General features: G+C 44.1%; 1 protein-coding gene across 1 annotated transcript in view; it reads right to left on the bottom strand.

Annotated features, from left to right (window-relative positions):
• The window catches only part of MTHFD1L (methylenetetrahydrofolate dehydrogenase (NADP+ dependent) 1 like), a gene marked incomplete at both ends in the record, with an annotated part of 149,604 nt that overhangs the window by 100,529 nt on the left and 26,632 nt on the right, over window positions 1-22,443 (bottom strand). The window contains 6 exons of the mRNA XM_084227680.1: window positions 447-493; window positions 1,725-1,861; window positions 8,109-8,282; window positions 10,467-10,564; window positions 11,748-11,839; window positions 19,843-19,954. Of these exons, the coding sequence (XP_084083806.1) occupies window positions 447-493; window positions 1,725-1,861; window positions 8,109-8,282; window positions 10,467-10,564; window positions 11,748-11,839; window positions 19,843-19,954 (660 nt within the window). The remainder of the gene's footprint in view (window positions 1-446; window positions 494-1,724; window positions 1,862-8,108; window positions 8,283-10,466; window positions 10,565-11,747; window positions 11,840-19,842; window positions 19,955-22,443) is intronic.

Here is a 22,443-nt window from a genome sequence, read left to right as displayed (position 1 = left end):
AATTTAAGACATGAACAGCCTGGTCATGCGGACCCACTCCACGACCACCAGGCAGTTCCGGCAGCCTCATGCCTTGAGTTGGGTTGGACGCCCCATCCTGCAGCGGCTGCCGAGGACACCGACCCTTTCTCAGCCGGCTGGCCAAGCTGCCTTCTCTGTCCTCCAGCCCCAGCTTGGCCTCGGCTCTGGATCTTCTTAGCTTGTGCGAGTTACTTATCCCTTCAGCTGTGAAACCCAAGACCATTTTTCTTGCACTACTTTCTTTATCATCCCCTCTGACCCCCGATCTTGAAGACTACCCTTGAGTTTGCCTGCCATTCTGTCCTCTGCGGATGGAAAACCTCTCCTGTTCCTTCAGCAAAACCAACAGTGATTCCTACTATGAGAGTGAACACCTACTATGTGCTGGACACTCTGCTAAGTGCTGGGGTCCATGGTAGACTTACCTCTTCCATGGGGATGACCTGGGCATACCCGCCGCCCGCGGCTCCTCCTAAACAAGAGAGCAGGCACAGCTGAAAGTGAGTCACCACACACAGCTCCTCAGATGGACAGAGCTGGGGCACATCGCCCAGCCCACAGGTGTGCCCCACCCAAGTGAAATAACAGGCAGTGGGATGCGTGACCGTCAAACCAGGAAGGAGGTGAGATGCTCACACATCCAACTACGCAATAGGAGGGCTGCATCTGCCTTCTTTTTTCTTAAGGAGGGTTAAAATAACATAGCACGTATCAGCATATGAGGCTATTAATTTATCGACAGTTCTGTGCAGCCAGGCTTCATCTAATAACTTTGCTAAAAAACCCACCCGATAAACTGAGATTAACACATTATAAACATTGGTTTGTTAGATTACAGCACATAAAATTTGTCACGTTGTTTATCCCTCAAAGGTGTAAAGTTACTATATTTAAAAGGCTGTGCCTTTCTAGAACAATGCTGCTACCTTCCACATGCATATCATGTTTACGTTCCACGTGTTGAGGCTGGTCCTATCATTCTTTTCACCCTCTTAGAGTTGTGGCTCAGAGAGGTTATGACCCGCTAAAGGCCACACCGCGTTGGAAACAGCCAGGAATAAAGCTTCTGCCTACTGCTCCACGTACATTGTTCTTTCCACTGCATACCCCATGGCACTGAGTTATCAGGGACTGACGAGTTAGGAGAGACTAGCATTTGCAACAGTAATATAATGACAGGTCTGCTGAAAAGACCCCAAGGTCAAGAACAAAGAGTAATTGCGGCAATCAACGCTACTGTAAAGCCAGATTTCATGATAAATTAAACTTCCACCCTATCTCTCTGTCCACAGTCTGCTACTGAGTTCCCCCGGGCACGATTAGGGGCTGACCCACAGGTCTCCATGTCCACAGAAAGACCTTCCTTCCACGGTGGTTGGAACGACAAACACCAATACAAACGGCCGTTTCCAAACCCCTCCTGATGAAACCATCAGGCTTCTGGCGGGGTCCCCTGAAGCCCCAATGCAGCTCCTGCTTCAGGGGACCAACCTGCAAGAGACTCCAGGTCCTGGTGGCAGGGTGGGTGGGGGTGCACACAGGGCAGGGTGGGGCGCATGCATGCCGGAATGGGGGCTCACGCAGGGATGAAATGTCCCAGCCTCTCCTCCTAAGATGCCCACATCTGTTGATGATGTACTTTTCAAACTTTTCTTCCCAGACAATTCTGCTCTGAAAACCACACTAGCTGTCCTATCAAGTACCTTTAACTCCGAACGTGGGCCCTTGAGAAGGCTGCCGCAGACAGGCGAAGGAGTTGATGTTGAGGTGCGCGGTCAGCGCCTGCACGAGCCCCACCGTGACCGTGCTCTTCCCTTCTCCCAGCGGCGTGGGGGTGATCCTGGCGGGTGGGGGAGAGTCCGGTTAGTAATGGTTCCAATCAACCGAAGCTACCAGAACCAACCCTGAAGATGTTGGGAAAAACGATACTTTTGTTTTCTTGGACCAACATGATCCATCCACCTTGCACAGTCCAGGCTGAATTTAAAATGGAGATTATAGACACACCTTTACCAAGAGACTGCAAAAATGAAGCCATGGGGCAGCATCCTGGCAACATCGTCATTTGTAGAATTTGTAGAAATGGGATCGAACCTGCCATCGAAATGGCTCAAATAATTACAAAACTGACGTCACTTTCGCTGATGGGCCATTTGGCATTTGTTTTTCCAAAGCCATTCACTGGGGACACAATGGGGACATGGGGTCAGCGCCATGGTCCACCAGTGAGTGACCGCATGGACCTCACTCGGTGTGGGAAGGAACCCACCCCGCCCCGTTCATCATCTCCTAGATCTCAGGGCCCAGAGCTTGTCTTCGTGACGTTTGCGCACAGCCGAGGTGGAGCTCATGGGGAGCCCACTCGTCCCATACAGCTTTCACAGCTCGGAAGTCCTTTCCCCTTAACGTGGAGATGTCCGCACTCCTGCAGCTTCCTACTTCCTAGAGTTGGAATCACTAAGTACAACAGCCCCTCAATATTTGGAAAGAATTAGTGCAAAGCTTCGCCACACCCTGAGTCAATCATCCCCGCCCTGCGGCGCACAACACCCGACAAAACCACAGCAAACATGCATGACAATGTCATCGTGTTAGTAGGCCAGGGGTACTACGTTCCCCAGTGAGGCGCCACCGACTGTTCCTCAGGACACGTGAACCACCGTTTTAAGAATGGTTCCTTGGGTGCCTGTGAGTTAGATGGTGTGAGCTGGTTGTCTGGGATACTCACCCGCAACAAAGCCACACTCACCAACCTTAGTTTTCTGACCCGCAAAATGTAATGTGACCACAGAGAAGCAATGGCCGTGGACACATAACGGCCCCAGCGAGCCCAGCCCATGCCAGCAGTACAGTCATCGGCTCAGCAAATGTCATCAAATATGACAACACACTGGGCTGCTAGACCTGGGGACACGTGATAGCTGAGTTGGACGCCATCACGGTCTTCACAGAACTTGGGTTGATGGCAGCTGTGTAGACACATCAGCATGACAATGAATGGCCCACACTGAGGCAGGGAAGCAGGACAGTGAGGCTACAGGGTGAGAGTCCCTGGAAGGGGGTCTCCCTGGGTTGGGGCAAGGTGGAGGCTTCCCTGGGGATCACACAGTCACCAAGCAGTCAAGCTGGAAATCAAACCCAGCCAAGTTGTCTGACTTCACTAGTTGTTTCCATGGAGGGAGATGGTGACCTACAATCAGCAACTTAATGCAATGGAAGGGGCACAGAAAAGGGACAAAGGTGGTTCCCTTGAGATACACTTTCTCTGAAGGAATGTTCTGGAGAAGAGAGTGCTGAAAGAAACTACTAAGCAGCAGCATAAAGTCAGAGCCCCTGGCAGAAGGTGGTGTTTCTTGGAAGCCAAGCAAGGGCTCACTGGGTCGGAAGAGGTGGTGGACGGTCCCGCAAGGGTTGGGGGGCCAGCATGAACACTGCTGGGGAAGGGGCCCTCCGGGTCCTCCCCCCACAGGACATGTGTCTAAGCTGAGGCCTCCAGGGCATATGAAGGACTTGTGCTCGAGCCACATTCTCTGGCTTGAGCTACAACATGAGCTAAAGTAGTGAGAAAGCCCCAGGCATCACAACCTCACAACAGCCTGCAGAGCAAATGCAGTATTGATGACCAGGGAGTTTGAGCACCAGACTGAGCGTTTACTGCTTGCAAAGGAAGAGGTGGTTTTCTTAAACTGTCACATGAAGGATTACATTTTCATTCCCAAGGATATGCTGACAGAGCTGCTGGAGACAGCCAAAAGCAGACACACCCAGAGATGACCTCCTCAAAACTTCAGCGAACCATCCAACTCTTAATTGGAAACATACTGCTTAGCTTACTGCCAACTAATACAATTCAGGAAAGAAATCAGAAAGTAGGAAGGATTTATTGGGAGCCATAAGGAGAGCTACAATAAAAATGTTATTTCACCTCATTCCTAATTTCGGTATCAAAATTTGGTTTTATGATCATCTTGTATCTTTGATTCAGGCTACAAATTATCATGAAAAGAACAAGTTCTATGCTAACCTGATTCCCCTTTCTAGAAGAACTTAGGATTTTTGGAGCTTGAACTGCAATTCCTGGTCATTACCTTACTCAACTTTTCTAAGCAGTGACTTGCTTGGGTATCCCAAAGCATTTATGAGATGCTTATCATACGAAGGGCAACATCCTAGGATTCCTATAGGTCATGAGCCAGCTGAGATAAAGTGACCTGTCTCCTTTCTAGCCCTCTAGAAGCAAAGCACAACAACGTTTAACAAAAGATAGTGCCTCTTCTAAGACAAACATTATTTCTTTTCAACCACAGTAAAAACCTGTCAGGTATTCTCTGACAATGTAGTCACCATCTGAAAGTCTGCCATTCACTCAAAGGCAAGGAGACTGTTTATGCAGAGGGACGTGGTAACACTGAACTCAAAGTCTCCGACTCAGGATGACTGGTGAGTCATCTACCATGACTCCAAACCTAGGAGCGCAAATGGCGTATGACAGATGCCTTAGCTTGGGGATCTCAGGGTTTGGAAGGTTTCTTAAAAAGCCTTTTATTACCTAATGATAAATTCCCTAGTTCATTTGCTTGTGTTTCCTGTCTTACTTGACTGGGGTAAATAGTTCTAAAGTCCCATCAGTGGTGATTTCTTCTAAACACCTTTGTTCTATTTTGCAAGTTGTGTCAAGAAAGGAAAAAAAATCACAGATATCTAGTTATCCGAGGCAGAGAGGCAAACATTAAGAAATAAAATCAAATCAGGGTATTTGGCATTACCCAGAAACCAAAACTGAAGTGATATAAAAGCTGTTTTCCTTTAATATGAACTTCAGTCTGTTCACAGACCAGTTCGGGTCTTTCTTTTAGCTGTTTTGTGCAAGCAGTTGAGAGGCGTTCTAGAAACTTCTATACAGAAATCAGTAAAGGGCCAGGGGAGACCAACCCTGCACACACATTGGTGCCCCACAGCTGCACTCTGAGTCAAGTTCTCAAACAAATTCCTTTTCATTAGTGTAACTGGGAAAATATGTAAAACTCAAGAGCCCTTAAGATTCTCTTGGCTTATTTCCCTGAACAATTCCCAATACTTTTCATTTTGTCAGGCAAAGCAAATAAAGTGATATGTAGGTGTAAATACCATTCGATGTGTAGCTGATGAAATACAGATGATTCTGACAAAGCAAGATACTGGGGTTTAGAGAATAGGTTTTATTTTAAACAAATTAATCTGTTCTGCATTTGGGGTATTAATAGTAGAAAATTTCTAAAAAATCCCATTGTTTTATATTTTAATCCAATGTTGATCTATTTAAATCACTTTTTTATATAAATTAAAATTATAGTAACACATAGATTATTATTTAGGTTTATTGAAAAATTACTTGGTTATTGGAATTCTTCTAAAGCACGGGAAAAGATTTGTTACAGTATTCAGAGAAAAAGGCAGGACACACAATGGTATTTATTGCATAATCTCTATGTGTAAAAAGTATAGATGCACAGATAAAATTCTGGAAATAAAGGAATACAAAAAATTAGCACTGCTGAGAAAGGGATTTCATCTTCTTCCTCTTTATTTTTATGTTTAAAACTTATTTTTGCAATAAAGCAATATTATCTTCAGGATCAAAAATCCTTTCAGAAAAAAGGAAATAATTCTCTATTGAACTGATAGGTCATTTATATTTCTGAAGAAGTTGCAATAGCATAATTTTTCTATAACTAATTAACCTGATCAAAAGTAAAATTATGGAGATGATTTTTACTTTGAGTGACCTTTTCAGTTTAAATTGGGTTTTACTTAGATTAGATAAGGAAGGCAGTTTACACACTGAAAAAAGTACCAGGTGTTATACTGGTCTGGGGGAGTTTATGGAATACAATCTGGGATTTAACTTCTAAAATCCTCCCAGTGTTGCTGCGGCTGCATATATGTCTCTACAACCTAGCCTCAAAGCTTTGGGGTTTGTTATTTTTTGTTCCAAAGCAATTGAAAGCAACAAAATTTAATTTTTGCTCCTGTATAGGCCTTTGTTCATAAGGAAACTTCTATCACAACTTCAGAAATAGAACTCTTGTTCTCTTGGAGTTTAATTTGTACTTGAGAATTCAGGTTTAATTTTCATTTCTAACTACAATCTGGCAACTTGGCTTCTTGAACTCAGTTACACAAGAAACATGTATGAGAAAGTCTGGAGCCCCGTTCGACAGGGCAGAGACACATAGCTGGAATCCGAAGGAGCCAGGCCCGGTCATACCCCAGCATGTGGCTGGAGGCCTGGCTTGTTCAACAGGACTTCATGTCGGGAATTCAACAACAGTACTACCTGGATCGGACAGATTCTGTGTTCACCGTTAAGGACGGGTCTCTGTCTAGAATTGTGGTTTCATTTCTACTACTGACAAGCTCCAAATGGAGTAAATCACAATCACTCCATATAATAACCCACTCTAAGAGTCTTCCTTCATAAACTGCGAGCATATCCTTCTGAGCTTTCTTCAAGTCCTTGCCTGAAACAGGGTGGGAAAATCAGCAAACGCATCTATGAGGATCACTGAGTGCCTGGAAGAAGGAAGGTAACCCAAGGATAAGGCACTTTGGAAGTGGGTCATGCCCCAGAGTGTTTATTCACCGTCAGCAAGCTGGCATCAGGCCCCACTAGCTAGATGCTCCAATCTCTGGAAATTGTTAATTTCAGTACTATTTATAATAGCCAGGAAAGAGAAACAATTCAAGTGCCTACCCATAGAGAGTGGGCTAAATACATTGTGGGCTATCATTTTTCTGTCTTAATATACTTGAAGAATTAGAAACATGCTGTACTCCCAGTGGCCGAGTTACAGCAGTGCTTCCCGGTGACTTGCCAGAGCCTGGAAAGATGTGTAACATGGAACACACCCAACTCACACCCTGCCCCCCAGCCCCACACTGACCCCTTCCCCAGAAGGTTTAAGCATCTCAGATGCTAGCGCTGGAATGTTATGCAGTCATGAACAATGATGACATGGCTCTCCTGGGACTCCCACAGAGCCAGGTGCACAGCACACTGCTGAAAGAGCAAGCTGCTTTCAGGGCTGCATATGTGGGGTGCTCGCATTTAGGAAAGACGATCCAGTGTCCAGATGGTCAAATGTCACCAGCCATTTCTTTTGGGCTGTAGGATTTGGGTTGGTTTACTTTCTTATTTATACTGTCTGTACTTTGGAATACTTTTACAATAGGTGTGCAAGACTCTTATAAGCAGAAAAGGAAACAGAGCACTTTCATTAATAATTAAACATGTAAAACTGGACACGTGATCAAGTCCAGTTTTAAGAAACGTTTCTGCCTAACAAACAGGTTTTGTGCCAAGAGCCTTGGCTTCTATATCCTTAGCAAGTCCATGCAATGAAATTTCAAGACAACAAAGGAATTTATATGCGCTCCTGGTGTTCCCTCGGGTCACACTGAATAAATATTTGCAATCCCTTGTTTTCTATCATTTTTCAGCTAGTGAATGTCTTTTATTTTAAAAAGAGAAAATATCACAAATGCTCCTTTTCACAAAAACTGTGTTTGTTTTTCTAAAATGACCAACACAAAAGAAAATGGCCCACCAATGTTAATTTTGAAATGCAAGAAAAGAGAAATAATGAATTTTGGTTATGCAAGTAAGAAGCAAGATTTGGGGGATATTAACAGGAAAATACCAGTTTCACACAATTTTCTGTACATTTTCCATTAAAATGTTCTTTCTAAAGACACCATAAAAAACCTGCTCAGTTCAAAAATACTTATTTTCAGTTCTGATTTTGATTTTTATCATGAGAAATGATGAAAAACCCAAGGAGGTGCAAGGGTAATGAAAACAAAAGTATGAGAAACAAAAAATGAGTATTGGATCAGTAACTCACCGCACTGTATTTTGTGGAGAATGTATTGCACTGAAAATAAAAACTTAACCTCATGTCAGATGCAGAAATACTAAGAGAAATGGCCAAGCTCATGTCCAATCTGCAGGCAGGATGGATTGGAGGGGGCTGACAACAGCCATAACTAGGTAAGAGCGTTTTACAAACATGTCCTCTTAGGAAAATGGACGCTGAAAGTTGTCTTACCCGGCCACGATGACGTATTTCCCATCTGCTTGATCCTTCAACCTCTCGAGCACGGACAAACGCACTTTGGCTTTGCTCTTGCCGTAGATTTCAATTTCATCTGCAAGCAATCCTATCTCCTTGGCAAGGACTTCCACGGCTTTTGGAGTCTGTGCTCTGGAAATCTCGATATCGCTAAGGGGGAAACACATCAGAGGAAGCGTTTTCTCGGCTTAGGTGGTCGCTGCTAGAGCGAAAGGCACCCACACACCCAGCCAACAGTGAAATCCACGCCAGGACTCTGCGGTCCTTCCTTCCAGGCTGTGTTCACACAACTGCTAACAATTACTGTGCACGAGAGAATACTTTTTTTTAGATAAGCAACTCTGAAAACCTCAGAAGGATGAAAAATATCACCCAGGCACAAAGATAACAACTAGGCCATAGGACAGAACTCCATATGCCACATGCCAGAGCCTTCCTGTAAGTGCAAACCCACCAGTGAGCAAAGGGCTCACTACTGGTGCTGTGTCGTCGAGGCTGTGAACCGCCCATAGCCTGGTACTGCCTGATGCTCTCACTGGGCTAGCCACATGTGGCTCTTGGCTACTCAGAAATGTAGAAATGCTATTCTGTTTTATCTGTGTCCATATTTTCCCTTTCCTATTTCAAGGCCAAAGTCCTATTTCCAAATATTGTATTAATTACCTAATGGTCAGAAAAAGGACCTAGGGCCTGAAGTTCCATTTCAGATGCAGGAAATCGTAGGAGGTCGGGTGTGTCACTGGGCAAACCAATCTATTTTACTGGCAAGAGAAAAGCACTGAGCATCTTCAGGAGCATGTGCTGAACTCAGGAAGTCTGTGGGGTTCCTGAGCTCAATGTTTTCTCTTACTGGAGGGTCAGGCCATCTGGCTGTAACTGAGGGTCTGATGGAGAGGGAGACCCCCCAGCAGAGCAGGCGGTGGGGTGGGGATCAGAGACTGTGCAGGGCTGCCGTGAGAGAGGACAGCCTTGCTGTATGGGTGCTGGGAGCAGCAGCCTCTGCTCTGGTTCTGTTACTGGTCCTACGGCCTGCACACCACCCTCATACGGATCCACATTCTCCATGCCCCCAAGGGAGCCGAAGCTTGGGGCAAGAGTTAACGGTAAATCTGTATCTGGATCCACAACTCTGCAGGGCATAAGAGGCAGAGGGCTGAACTCTGGGACCCCGGCTGCTGACCCGCCGAGGGCCTCCTGCACTTCCCTCTGCAGGCTCCTGCCCCCTTCCCTGCCCACACTCCCACTTCAGTTCTCTGTCCCGACTGTACTCCTGTTTCTCTCCAGCCAGTGTCCTCCGTGGAAGCGCTTACTCCTGGAGGATCTCCAGATTTCTCTCTACTAGCCTACAACGAGAGTGACATCATTTTGATTTCTTTAGTGATTTATAAAGGACTCCGCCTCTTTCCCTTGTGGCTCTAGAAGTCAAATTGGGTTATGTAATTACAGCAATTTTTGGGTCACAAGTAGACTTTACTTTGAGTTATACAAAGAGTTTGGTACACAATTTGGACTAGTCCATCTCAAAAAAAAGTTTAACCTCCCTCTAGGTAGAATCTACTCATCTGCTTTTAAAAATTAAGATCCTAATACAACATAACTTTAAATATAGGATATTTCACAAAATGGATTGCACAATGATGAGATGGTATTATAAAGAACAACAGAATTTCAGAATTAATGAGCACAGAAGATGACTAAGATCCTTAGTTTGTTTCAGGGATGAAAGCACAGCCTGGAAGGGCTTGCCAGCCTGGCGGCTATAGCTGGACCCTATGTTCAGCTGACCGCCCAAGGACAGAGGTCAATTCTGAAAAGGCGTTGGGTAGCATGTCTACTAATATTCTGGGCATCGCCATGCCGGCAGCCAGGGTCACCTGGGGAAGCAGATGTGAAATGCATGTCCTGGAAGAAGGGGCAGGGCTGATTCACTGGAGGAGGGTGAGGGTGCAGCCAGAGGACTCCGTGTGAGTCTGGAAAAGGCAGTTCTCTGGCTCAGATATCTTATCTGGCTAATTATTCTAAATCACAAACTGAGGCTTGTCCTGCCATTTGTATTTCCAAATTTATACAGAGACAATATTACACTTCATTAAAGAGCACTTTGAAGAAAACAACCATCTGGACTATCCCCGTGATGTGACTATGCTCTGCAGAAAGCTGGGCTCAGCGCCCACATGGAACTGGTTTGGTTGGTCACTTCCCCTAGAGTAGAAAAAAATAGCACGACAGCAACTTGAATAGAGAAAATTATCAGGCCATGCCCCTGCCGCATGGATGACTTGGGGTATCTAAGGCACTTCGGGGAGATGACATGAGTACAGATTGCCAGGTTACCTTGGAACAGGGGACAGAGGCTGAAGCTTCAGGCAGTGGAGTCTCCACCTGGAGTGCTGCTGTTCCCGAAGCCACCTCCGGCCACTACTGACCATATTCTTCAGCAGAAGAGAAAGGAAAGCATGTTATAAAGGCAAGAGTGGACAGGGCATGTATAAACTCAATGAAGACACTGTTGAGCAATATTAAATCATGGGAAGAATTATAAAGAATTATAAATTATAAAGTAGGATAATTTAAGGAAAAGGTGAGATACTGGCACTAATAAAACAGTTCAAGCATTAACCGAAGGCATCAAACATAAGAATCAAGTTACCCTGAATGGGCCCTTCATCTCAATTAGAAAAGAATAATGAGGAAACTATGACAAGGCAAGAGGGATCAGCCTGGATGTCCAGCTTCCAAAATGTGTGACACCATTTCAAGTACAATTCTCATACAGTTGATAAAACAAGACAAACAGACTGAATTATTAAATAGTGACAGATAAAATTTGGCTTCAGTTAAAATGTAACACGCACTCCTAACACAAATATATTGCTTCCTGTTTTGAAGCAAAAGTTAATTTTAAGACCAAAATCCCTTTTCCATGAATATGAACTAGACTTGTTTGCTCACTTCCAGGAAAGAGGAAAATCAGAAGTGGGTGTGTGGCTTTGGAATCAAGGTCATAAAAACCTATTGCAATTTTTTCTTTTCCCCTTCACTGGATCCCTCATTCTGGGGAAGTTGGCTGCCACGCCAGGAGCAGTCCTCATGATGAGGAACCAAGGCCCCCTGCCAACAGTCAGTGAGGAATCAAATACCACACACCAACAGCCATGTGTGCGCCATCTTGGAAGTGAATCCTTGGGCCCCCGTCAAACCATTGGACATTTGTAGCTTCCACTAACATCTTGATTTTAACCACTGGAGAGACACAAAGCCAGAAGCACCCAGTAAGGTGCTTCCAAATGTCTGACCCACAGAAACCATGACAAAGTAAATGTTTTAAGTTGCTAGATTAGGGAAGTAATGGATTACATAAGAATAGATCATTAAAAACAGACTATGATTTGGGTCCCTGCCCCACACTTGTCATATGACTAAAGGCAATTACTTCATTTTTCTAAGTCTCTACTTCCCCATCTATCAAATACATTACCATACAGGATTGCTGAGACTTAAATGACATTATGCTTGTCAGGTGTTTTACACTGTGCCCACTAAGTGGAAAACCTTTGCAAAATGTTAGCAACTATTAATCAGAGCTCCAAACTCCAAAATCTGTGTTGAACAAACCTGAATCCGCAGAGCTGCAGCAAGAAGACTCACATCATCTTCTGCAAAGAGACCACTAAAATTTATCCCAGGAGCACCACATCCAAGCTTCCCTGCAAAAAATTGGGGGGGGGGGAGAAAAAGACTTTGAGCACACTGTCATTACAGCCAATTGATCCTTGTAAAAACGTAGCAAATTTATGGGAATGATTAGTCAACATGGAAAGCTGCGGTGGAGCTCTCTCAAAACACTAAAAATGGATCTACCATAGGATCCAGTGATGTCACTCCTAGGAATCAACCCAAAGGAAAACCTGCCCATCCTATGTTTATTACAGTACTATTTACAACAGCCAAGAACTTGAGGTATATATACACAATGGAATATTACTCAGCAATCAAAAATATAAACTCATGCCATTTGCAGCAACGAGGATGGAGCTGGAAGGATTATGCTAAGTAAAATAAGCCATAAGGGGAAAAGAAAAATATTGGATGGTTTCACTCTAGTATGGAATATAGAGACACCAAACAAAGAGTTAGGAAAAAGACAAAACTTGCACCCAAACCAAAGCTCTGAGGCATACAGCAGGGGAGGGGGCAAAAACAGGGGAGGAAAGAGCACAAGGGACAGTGGTGAGGGAACATGGGTGTTGTGGTAGTGGGAGAACTATGAGGACTACACCCCAGGGGAGACACCCTTACCCCAAATGAACAATGCTATTAAGAAAAATAAATAAATAAGCCAGAAAGTTGAATGACAGTCCCATTTTTCAGCCTAGTTAAGATGCGAAAATGTTGACATGGGGCTGTCAACTGATCCAGAAAATGCAATTGGCTGAGATTAAAATCTTGTCTCCACCTTAACTAGCAGACGTGACTTTGTGCCTGTCAACTAAGTGGGTGGTGCCAGCCTCACAGAATTTTGTGAGAATTAAATGCAATGTGGTATATGAAGTGCCAGGTGTGTACATACATTCCAACAATATGTATAAAACAAAAGCAACTTCATTTATGAACAAATATAAGAAGGGGGACAAAAGCAGATGTCCCTGTCATAAATTTTCCATCAAAATTGAGGAATCATATTTTAGGATATTACTTTCAGGGATTACCTGGCTTTCAAAATAGGGAGGCATCTGTAAGAATTCTACTTTTCCCAACTTTACTTGATGCTTAGAAAGTTGATAAACATATATGTAGAATGCTTCAGCATACATCCTCCCTTAGAAAACAGGAACACTTGCAAAGGCAACTTTTTAGAATTAAATGATGTGCTTCTATTTCGGGCCACTCTACTTTTAAATTCCCTGCATTGCTGACCCTCCTTTGCAAGAAAAAGCACAGAACACTTATATGTTTTGTGATGTTCTCCTGTCAAGTATATAAAGGGTGTTAGGAAATTGTATCCTCCAGGCATTTTTTAAAGATCAGCAACGCTTCAGTTTTATCAATCACGTTTAGGGAAAAGCCAAGAGTCTAGAGAATGAGATTTGTTTTGTGTGACCCACCAGGGATCTGATGCAAAAGTCTTGTCCAACCACCAAGGAAAAAAAAAATGTGTCTCTCATTTTTATCTCTCTTTATAAGATGGACAAATGTTTAAAAAGGAGTTGGCATCAACTTATAAATGCACGTTCTTGGAATAGAATCACAAATACCTAGGTGGATGAAGAATATTTTACCTACAGAGTTACACCGTGAATAATCGCTCCCATCACCTCAGCCATGCCTGCATGAAATACAACATGGCGAAAAGCAACAAAGATTATAAAACACGATATAAAATGGACACACACCTGTATACATGTTAGAAGGTTCTTGTAGAAACCAGCACTTCTCTCATTGAAGAGACAGTACCTAAATGTCAACATTTTTTAATGTATTCTTTTCTTTCCTTCCACTCTACCCAATAAAATCGATTTTAATGCTTTTTAAAGAGAAAAACATACAACAGTCACCATAAGGTGACTGGATCACAGGTTACTGTTTTCTTCTACACACTACTCTGTATTTCACAACGTTCCATCGTGAACAACGTGTGGGTTTTGTAGCAGGCATCAAGGGAATCTTAAACTGAGACAAACGCTGTGACTACAGAGAATGTGAATTAAAATGGTAACTCAGCAAATCAGAAATACATTCTGGGGGCCTCCCTCATGGCGCAGTGGTTGAGCGCTGGGTTGCGAAGCTGCCCGCAGCCTCTGCAGCACTGGTTCGATCCCCGGCCGCCGGCGAGGGTCCCACATGGTGCGCAGACCTCTCCTGCCGCCTGCTGCTCCCCTCAGCAGTGTATTTCGTCGGTCTGCCTGTTCTGTTCCCCGCTCTGGCTCTGGTGAATTCTCTCACCCTCCTGCGCTTCTAACTGTACCCAGTGCTTGTATAAATAAATAAATAAATCTTTAAAAAAAAAAAAAGAAAAGAAAAGAAATACATTCTGGAAAAATGTGGTGGTTAAAGAGAGGCAGAAGGAAAACCATCACCCCTCTCCCTCCATGTGGAGGCAAGGCTTCCTCTGCAGGGTTGTCTACACTGGGACACTGGTCCCATCCCAAACCAAATGGATCTTTTCACTTCCACTAAACACTCCCCATGAACTCACGGTCCCCCAGGGAACAAGCCAATGAATTGCATTAAAAGATGGTCTTTCATTTATAATTTCTCTTAAAATAACCAAACTTTCTGCAATAAGAAAATTTAAAGCTAATGTGTTAAAATGCTTTTCCTGGAATCAGAACAGCCCTCTCCCTGACAGGAGCTGTTATGAGACCACCCTGGGAATTTTGCCAGAATGAATCAAGTGGGGGCGGGGAGGGGCAGGGCAAAGCAAATTCTTGGGTCTTCTCCCCATCTCTGCGGCATGGAAGGGGTTCAGCTTCTCTGCAGTCTGGCCAAGGGGCCCTTCTCATCACAAAAGGGCTGTATGAAGCCACAGACTGAGCTCTCAAATATCCATGCCCTTCTGCCCCCCAGGAAAATAAGTTACTCTGAAAACTTTTATATGAAGTTGAAAAGAGGAAGAGCTAAAAATTACAAATCAGTATAGCTCAAACTTCCAAAAAATACTGGTCATTAATTTTTCAGTTAAATATATTAACCTTGTAGAATAAAAAATAAAATGCAATAAATGAAGTTGTAGCTTAATTTTTATGGGAATGCTCTCAAAAGGTTCACCTGTAGCTTAAAACATTTGACTTCCATTTTTCAAATAACAGTATTTTGCTTTTAAAAGCATACAATGTAAGAATTTTCAAAGAATATAATTACGATATTAATATTAGCTTATAGAAGCAGCCCCTTTGAAATCACTGAAAAGAAATTAAGATGGAATTAATAGACTGTATATTCCAAATGGCTCGAAACTTTAAACAAGTAAAAAACATTAAATAGTGTATAGAAAACTAATTAAAATTTGAAATGAAAAACTGGTAGTGATCGCAGGAATGGATCCAAAACATCCATAATTTCCTGGAAAAAACTTTTAAGGGAAATAGGTAATTGATACAATGGATTTTAGAATAATTAAAACTCAAAAGTCATAAACAAATATCCTTATTTTATTCTGCGTGCATTAGGCTAACGATTAAATTACACGCGTGCCTGATTTACTTAAAGCTGCCTTCTTAGTTCCTCGGAATTCCATAGGACCTCTCCCTTCCTTGGGGATGATTTTTCAAACATAGACTTACAATCTGTGAACCTGGAGTCAGAAAGTTGTTTTAGGTGCCAGTGGTGTGGAGACAGCGCAGCGGAGGGGGAAGGCGGGCAGAGAGACGTGCGTTGGAAGGAACTCCGAGTGAAATACCTTCTCACCAATGCCTCCTAACAGCCTCTCTCCCAGAGAGCTTGGCTTATTTCTCAAAGACACACAGACTTTGAGTACAAAGCAACTTAAGAATTTAAAAATTATATAACTCTCTTCTTTTGGGGTCAGATTAGTCCTGACTCCCAATCCCAAACTCTTCCCACCACAGGAGGCTGCCTCCCTTGGGACCCCTAAGAGGAAGGCCAAGGGCCGCTAGCTCCCCAGTATGTTGGCATGAGCCCTGGAACCCAGCTCAGGTTTCAGCCCCAGGCCACACTGAAAGGAACCAGACTCCTTAAAGTGATGCTGTAAACAACTGTACCGCAAAGTTGCAGTTTTGATTCTATTCTCTGACCCAAGACCTAAAACCAGCTTCGCTTTTCCCATTTGTTACATCAAAAAAATAAATCCTCATCTTGGGGTACTGGATAATCTTACTTAGGGTGAATTAGGCTCTTTTGCAGGCAAGGCATTCCAAGATCACGGCCCACTTCTTTCACTTGATTTAATTTTTTTAATAAAAAAAATGTATCCTTATGACTAGAAAACAGAGTATTGACGTATCCCTGCTTTAAATCTAAGAATCGGAGTCATCCCACAGAAGAGCAACCAGATCCAACAAGGTAGGATTCCAAGCACGGCTTCTGGGATATCAGCCATCAGGAAAACCCCTCCTGGGATTAGGTATTCAATAAAATGCCTCTCTAGAATTACCTCACCATAAATCACTATAACCCATCTGTTTTTACTGGGGGGTGGGGAGACCCTATACCATTAGGATGTGTATGAAAATTTCATAATAAAACTCTGCCTTCACCCCATCACAAGTTTATTAAAAATTCTTCTGCTCTTCAGTTTAAATGAAAGCACCTTTCCTTTTAGTCCTACTTGAAAAAGTCTATTCATTTGTTTCAAGGGGGGCGCTTCTGTGAAAGAGGGGCCAGTCACCGCTGTGTGTGATGGCTGGTAATGAGACTTAATGCTGAGACCACTTCACCACATCCAGCTGACCCTTGAGCTGCCAGCCACTTACAGGTGGATTTTCTTACAAAACAGACAACGGAAACTTAGGATATGGGATAAATACAATGCCCCACTTTCTCTTCCTTATGATTTTCTTAATAACATTTTCTTTTCTGTAACTTTAAGAATGAGGGCCTCCCCGGTGGCGCAGCGGTTGAGCGCTGGGTTGCGAAGCTGCCCGTGGCCTCTGCGGCGCCGGTTCGATCCCCGGCTGCTCCCCGGCCACCGGAGGAGGGTCCCCCATGGCGCGCAGACCTCTCCTGCCGCCCGCTGCTCCCCTCAGCAGTGTACTTCGGTCCTTCTGCCTGCTCTGCTCCCCGCTCTGGCTCTGGTGAATTCTCTCACCCTCCCGTGCTTCTGACTGTACCCAGTGCATGTATAAACAAAACAAACAAACAAATATAATAAATAAAAAAAAAAAGAATGAGTATATAGTACATATAACATGCAAAATATATATTAATCCACTTTGTCATTGGTAAGGCTTCAGGTCAACAGCCAGGTGTTAGCAGTTTTTGGAGAGTCAACAGTTACATACAGATTTGACTTTGAGGCGGATTGGCATCCCGACAGCCGTGTTATTCAAAGGCCAATTATATACAAATATCAAATCATCATGTTGTACACCTGCAATGAATACGATGCTCAGAAATTTAGGTCTTGGGTCAGAGAATAGAATCAGAACTGCAACTTTGCGGTACAGTTGTTTACAGCATCAACTAGATCTCAATTTTTTTAATTAAAAATGGGGGAAATCTTTCCAATTTAACATAGGTTAAATTTTCATGCTAATCAAAGTTGCTAAAATTAAAGCTTTAAATGTAGTGCTATTACAAATCATGCCCACTGGAATAAATTCATCTATTCATTCATTGTCTCAATAACTCTTTTGCTTTTAAGTGGGGGACAAATTCTAGTAAACATGGCTAAACCCGAACTGACTTGGCAATTCAATCAGAGTACAATTCTGAGTCAGTTTTTATTCATCACTTAGCACAGGGTTTACTGAGCGTTTACTATGTGTTGGCACTTAAAATCAGTACGAAAATACCACTACCAAGTAAATTTCAAATAAACTACCTGTAGTCAATCTACATACAGAATCCTTAAATCAGAACAATTTGCCTAGCCCAGGTTAACTGGTACATTAAAATTTAATATTTTTAAGAATGCTTTAAAATAAAGTTTCTAAAAAGAAAGTAACTAAAAATACGGCAAAGTTCCACTAACTAAATATCACTTCCCTATGATCACAGATTTTAAAGGGGCCCCCAAAAGAACATGAAAATAGATTTTCCTATTTCCAGGAGGACTGTGCCCAAATTGATAAATACTAATAAAAAAAAAAGGCAAGTAAGTTGCAAAGAATAATTCATCTCAAGAAAATATTGTTCTAAGTGCCCATTTAACCTAGCTGGGATTCCAAGCACAGCAGCCACGCAGCCACGCCCACCACTGACGGGTCAGGAAGTGGTGCTTTAGAGTAAAATAAAAAATGTGTCTCCAGAAATGACAGATATGTCAAAGAAGTTACTTAGCTCAGGTCTTCTAACTGCTCAAAATAGCCATTAATCCCAACCGCACATCACTCTGCCCCTCACTCCTCACTCACCTGTGAGTTCTGCAAAAGCTGAGTCCATGAGCTTTATGGGAAATTTCTGAGCCTCTTGTCTTACCCCCTCCTGCCCACCCTCTTCAGTGCAAAGGGTTTTATTTTATTATTTTATTTTATTTTATTACTAGGTTATTTAAGATTGGAATCTCATCCACCCACTCACGAGTGTCACTGATCAGGAGAGGCATTTGGCTACCTTAAGCCATAGCTCCTCCGGCCTTACCAGCCCTCACTGAGCTTCCTCGCTTTGACATTCCCCGACACTGACACTCAGAGCCCTGGGCGGAACTCACATGGCCTCAGCCCCCATGGCCTCGGGCCTTCACAGTACATCTTATTGGTCAATTCTGGCAGGAGCTACTTTTCCTAAATGGGGGTGAGGGAGGCCAATATTCTTTTTCAAGAAACAGTCATATAAATTTCAGTAATGTTTCCAGTATCATATTAATATTCTTTTCCTTCTATTATGATCCAATAAAGTTGTGCTTTCCCCCCCCCCCGCCCACCCCACCGTTTCACTCTTGGTGGGGCCTCCCGGGCCTCAGGATCTAGAATGCAAGTATGGGACCAGCAGAGGGGGAAGAACAGAGGCCACCAACCACTCTGACCAGCTCTGGGGGAAATGCGGCCCAACAGAGGCCCGTCCACCCTAGAGCTGGTGGCCACAGGCAGCCGGGAAGGAGGCTGCTCCCTGTGCTGGTGTCTCTTGCGCATGTTTCTCATGGACTTGATGAGCTGGGCTGGGAGTGGTCTGAAGTGTTCACAGCTTCAGGGGATGTTTCTATGACCTGCAGAGGGCTGTCCCTCTGCTGGCCAAGCTTGTGCTACTGTACAGGGGGCCTGGGAGGTCAGGGATGCCTGAATCCTGGGTGAATCCTCATACTGTTCTGTGATGACTTCGGGGCACCAAGGAAGAGCTTAAGGGGTCACTGCAGGAGAAATCAGGGAGACACCAGGCTGGTCTCCGTTCTCACCCCAGCTGGTAACTGTTCTCATCTGCGTTTACAGATTCATCTGAATCTAAAAATCTCCCAAATGTAATCTCCCCAAGAGTTTTTTTGAGAATGGATTCTGCTGCTTTTTAAAAACCAGTGGTGAGTCAGGTATCAGGAAAGATGAAATACTGTCATTTGTAGCAAAATGGCAGGTGTTCAAGGAATGTGGTGTAGTGAAGCAAGTCAAAACGACAGAGACGAATACTGGACATTTACACAGTGGATGAACTGGCGGCCATCAACAAACTGAGCTCTGAGGTTAAGACGGGAGGAGAGGGAAGAAGGGATAATGGGCCAGAAGGGATCGTGGGAGGGAAGGAAAGTTCTCAATGGAAGTGCAATGCAATAAATACTGCTCTGAAAAGAAAAAAGAACGAAAAGATAGTGAAACCACTATTTCTAGTTTACCACACACTCACACATGACCCTCCTGCAAGTCACAGCTGACCTGAGAAGTCAATGTAGGAGGAAGAGGCAGCCGCTGCAGGGGCACCTAGGCTCACCTGCCAGGTAACCTGAGCAGACATGGGGACAGGCCACGCCTCCTGTCCCGTGTGTGCAGGTGGACAGCGCAAGAAGAACTTCGTGAACATCCTCTCCTCTGAATAAGGTGAACACTTCCAACAATCTTACCTGTCATTGTTACCAGCAGCCCAGCACCCCCGGTAAGATATTCACCTGAGAGGAAGTCATGGGAACAGTTGAGAACAATGGTTCCTGGTTGTATCCAAGAAAGGGGAACCTCCTCCGGCTTGGCTGAGCCTAAGACGACAATGTCAGCCTCTTGAAGCTAGAAAGAAAAAGAACACAGGACACTGGTTTGCATCTTTGCAAGAAGACCTGCGTAACGATCCCTGTGTAGCGGCTTTATACTGCCGCCAGGACAGATCGCTGTTCTAGAACCTTCCACACATCATCACCAACAGGACACGACCATCTCATCCTAGAAAGGACACTTGCAAATGTCTTTAGAGCAGTCATTTCTGCATGTACAGGAGGTAGAATAATATAATTTACTTGTTTTTACCACTAACCGCAAAGTCAAGAAAAATGGGAAAAAAAAAAAAAAAGAATTGCAATAGGGCTCGAGTGGCACCGAGAGAGGAAAATAGGGGGGCCTGCAGTGCAGCCCCTGGAAGATCTAGCCAGTGCAGAAGGCTGCCAGCCAGGATGCCACACAAGCCAGATTAGGACCATCAAGAACTTCTACTATATCCATGGAAGGATTTTCAAGAATTTGAGAAACTCATTTCCTTGAGTAGCTGCTTACTCTCTTGTCAAGTTGCTGCTTTCCCCCCTGAGAACAAGGCCAAAATACAAACACTCCATCACATCCATCCTCTTTGTATTTTGATAACACAGTGCTAGAGTTATCTCCACGTGCAAGGTAGGAGGTTGGCTCTGACCTCAACCCAAGAATGACTGCCTGTACTGGTACCAACTAAGCAATCGATGCTCTCACACTGGACCCACAGGTAGATGGAGATAGGCAAAGGAGGAATCTTCCAGCAGGGAAGGAATACTATAATTGCTGGCTGCTGTAGATACTCCTACTGGCCATCCCAGGTGTGAGGGTGCTGTGACTATATCCAGCACAGACAAGCAAATGGGAACTTGCAGAGGTAAGGAGCTCTATGACAGGTCCTGCCTCCTTAGGGGGCCCCATCTTGGTCCTGCTTCCCTAGGGGGCTGAGACAGAGAAGCTACTGACTTCCATGCCCCATCACTGATGGCTCTTGGCTCATGGTTACCCCACAGACCTCAAAGCCCTGCAATCTACTGTACTCTCTAGAATCAGACAGAGGCGTGAAGAACAACCACAGAAACACCCCACTGCCCCATGCAAGCACCCAGTGAAAGAACGTGTGCCAGGCTCCTCTTATGCTTTCAGCTGTCTGGGCCTGACTCCATCTACTTTGGGGGAGCAGCTGGTCCATGGTTCAACCTGGGGTTCATAACACCAGGCAAGAGGCTGCATCAGCTCCTGTCTTTTAGGAATCTTGGGACAAGACGTGGGATAAGGGAAGCAAATCCTTGACAGTCCTGCCTGGTACAGGAGCAAATAGCCAAAACCAGAGGCAGCTCCACGCTCCCCTGAAATCGGAGGAGCCCAGTAACAGTTCAAAAGTCTGCCTTTCTATGCTAATGGCCAACAGACATATGAAAAAATGTTCAACATCACTTGTCATCAGGGAAATGCAAATCAAAACTACCATGAGATACCATCTCACACCAGTGAGAATGGCACATATTAAAAAAACTAGCAACAACAAATGTTGGCGAGGGTGTGGAGAAAAAGGAACTCTCCTGCACTGTTGGTGGGAGTGCAAACTGGTCCAACCACTGTGGAGAGCTGTGTGGAGATTTCTGGACCTACTAAACATAGAGCTTCCATAGGATCCAGCAATTCCACTCCTAGGTATTTACCCAAAGGACACAGAAACATCCATTCCAAAGAGCACCTGCACCCCTATGTTTATAGCAGCACTGTTTACAATAGCTAAGCTTTGGAAACAACCCAAATGCCCAAAAATAGATGACTGGATCAAGAAGATGTGGTCCATATATACCATGGAATATTACTCAGCATTCAAAAAAGATAAACACATGCAATTTGCAGCAACATGGATGGCGCTGGAAGGGATCATGCTCAGCGAAATAAGCCAAAAAGAAAAAGAAAAATACCGGATGGTCTCACTCATAGGAGGAATCTAGAAAACGTAAATAAGGGACCAGGAAAATGAATAACTATAAGAAAGTGAAAATCAAAATCAACAAAAAACTATGAACCAGAGACACTTTTAGGGGGGCCGGAGGGGAGGGATTGGGGTCAGAATGGGGGGGCTGCAATTGTATGGGGAATATAACAATAAAATTTATAAAAAAAAAAAAAGTCTGCCTTTCTAAGAGTCAAGTCACCATCAACGTCTTAGAAACATCTGATCGATCGATTAGCTCATGCAATCAGGGAAAACCGAGCTCCCATTCTTCATTGACTAGCCACTGTCAAAGGAAGTTCGGTGCTTCTGAGGGAAAGAACCGGGTGTACATATGTCCTGTCCAGGCACAGGAAGAAGAAACTGTGTCACTTTGAGAGGCTGCCCCAGTAAATGGACACCGTGAATTCCATTCGCTGCTCCAGGCCACTACTGAGAACGCTGGTGCCGGTATTAGCCAGCGACCCTCCAAATGACCAGCAGGGACGAAATGGCCTTTTGCCACGCTTTCAAGCACAACTGCAGTAAAACCACATGTTAAAACACGAAGGAAGCTCATATG

This window comes from Talpa europaea (genome assembly GCF_964194135.1).
Source record: "Talpa europaea genome assembly, chromosome: 2".
In the NCBI taxonomy this organism is placed as follows: Eukaryota; Metazoa; Chordata; class Mammalia; order Eulipotyphla; family Talpidae; genus Talpa; species Talpa europaea.
This window is presented reverse-complemented; position numbering and strand designations above follow the sequence as displayed.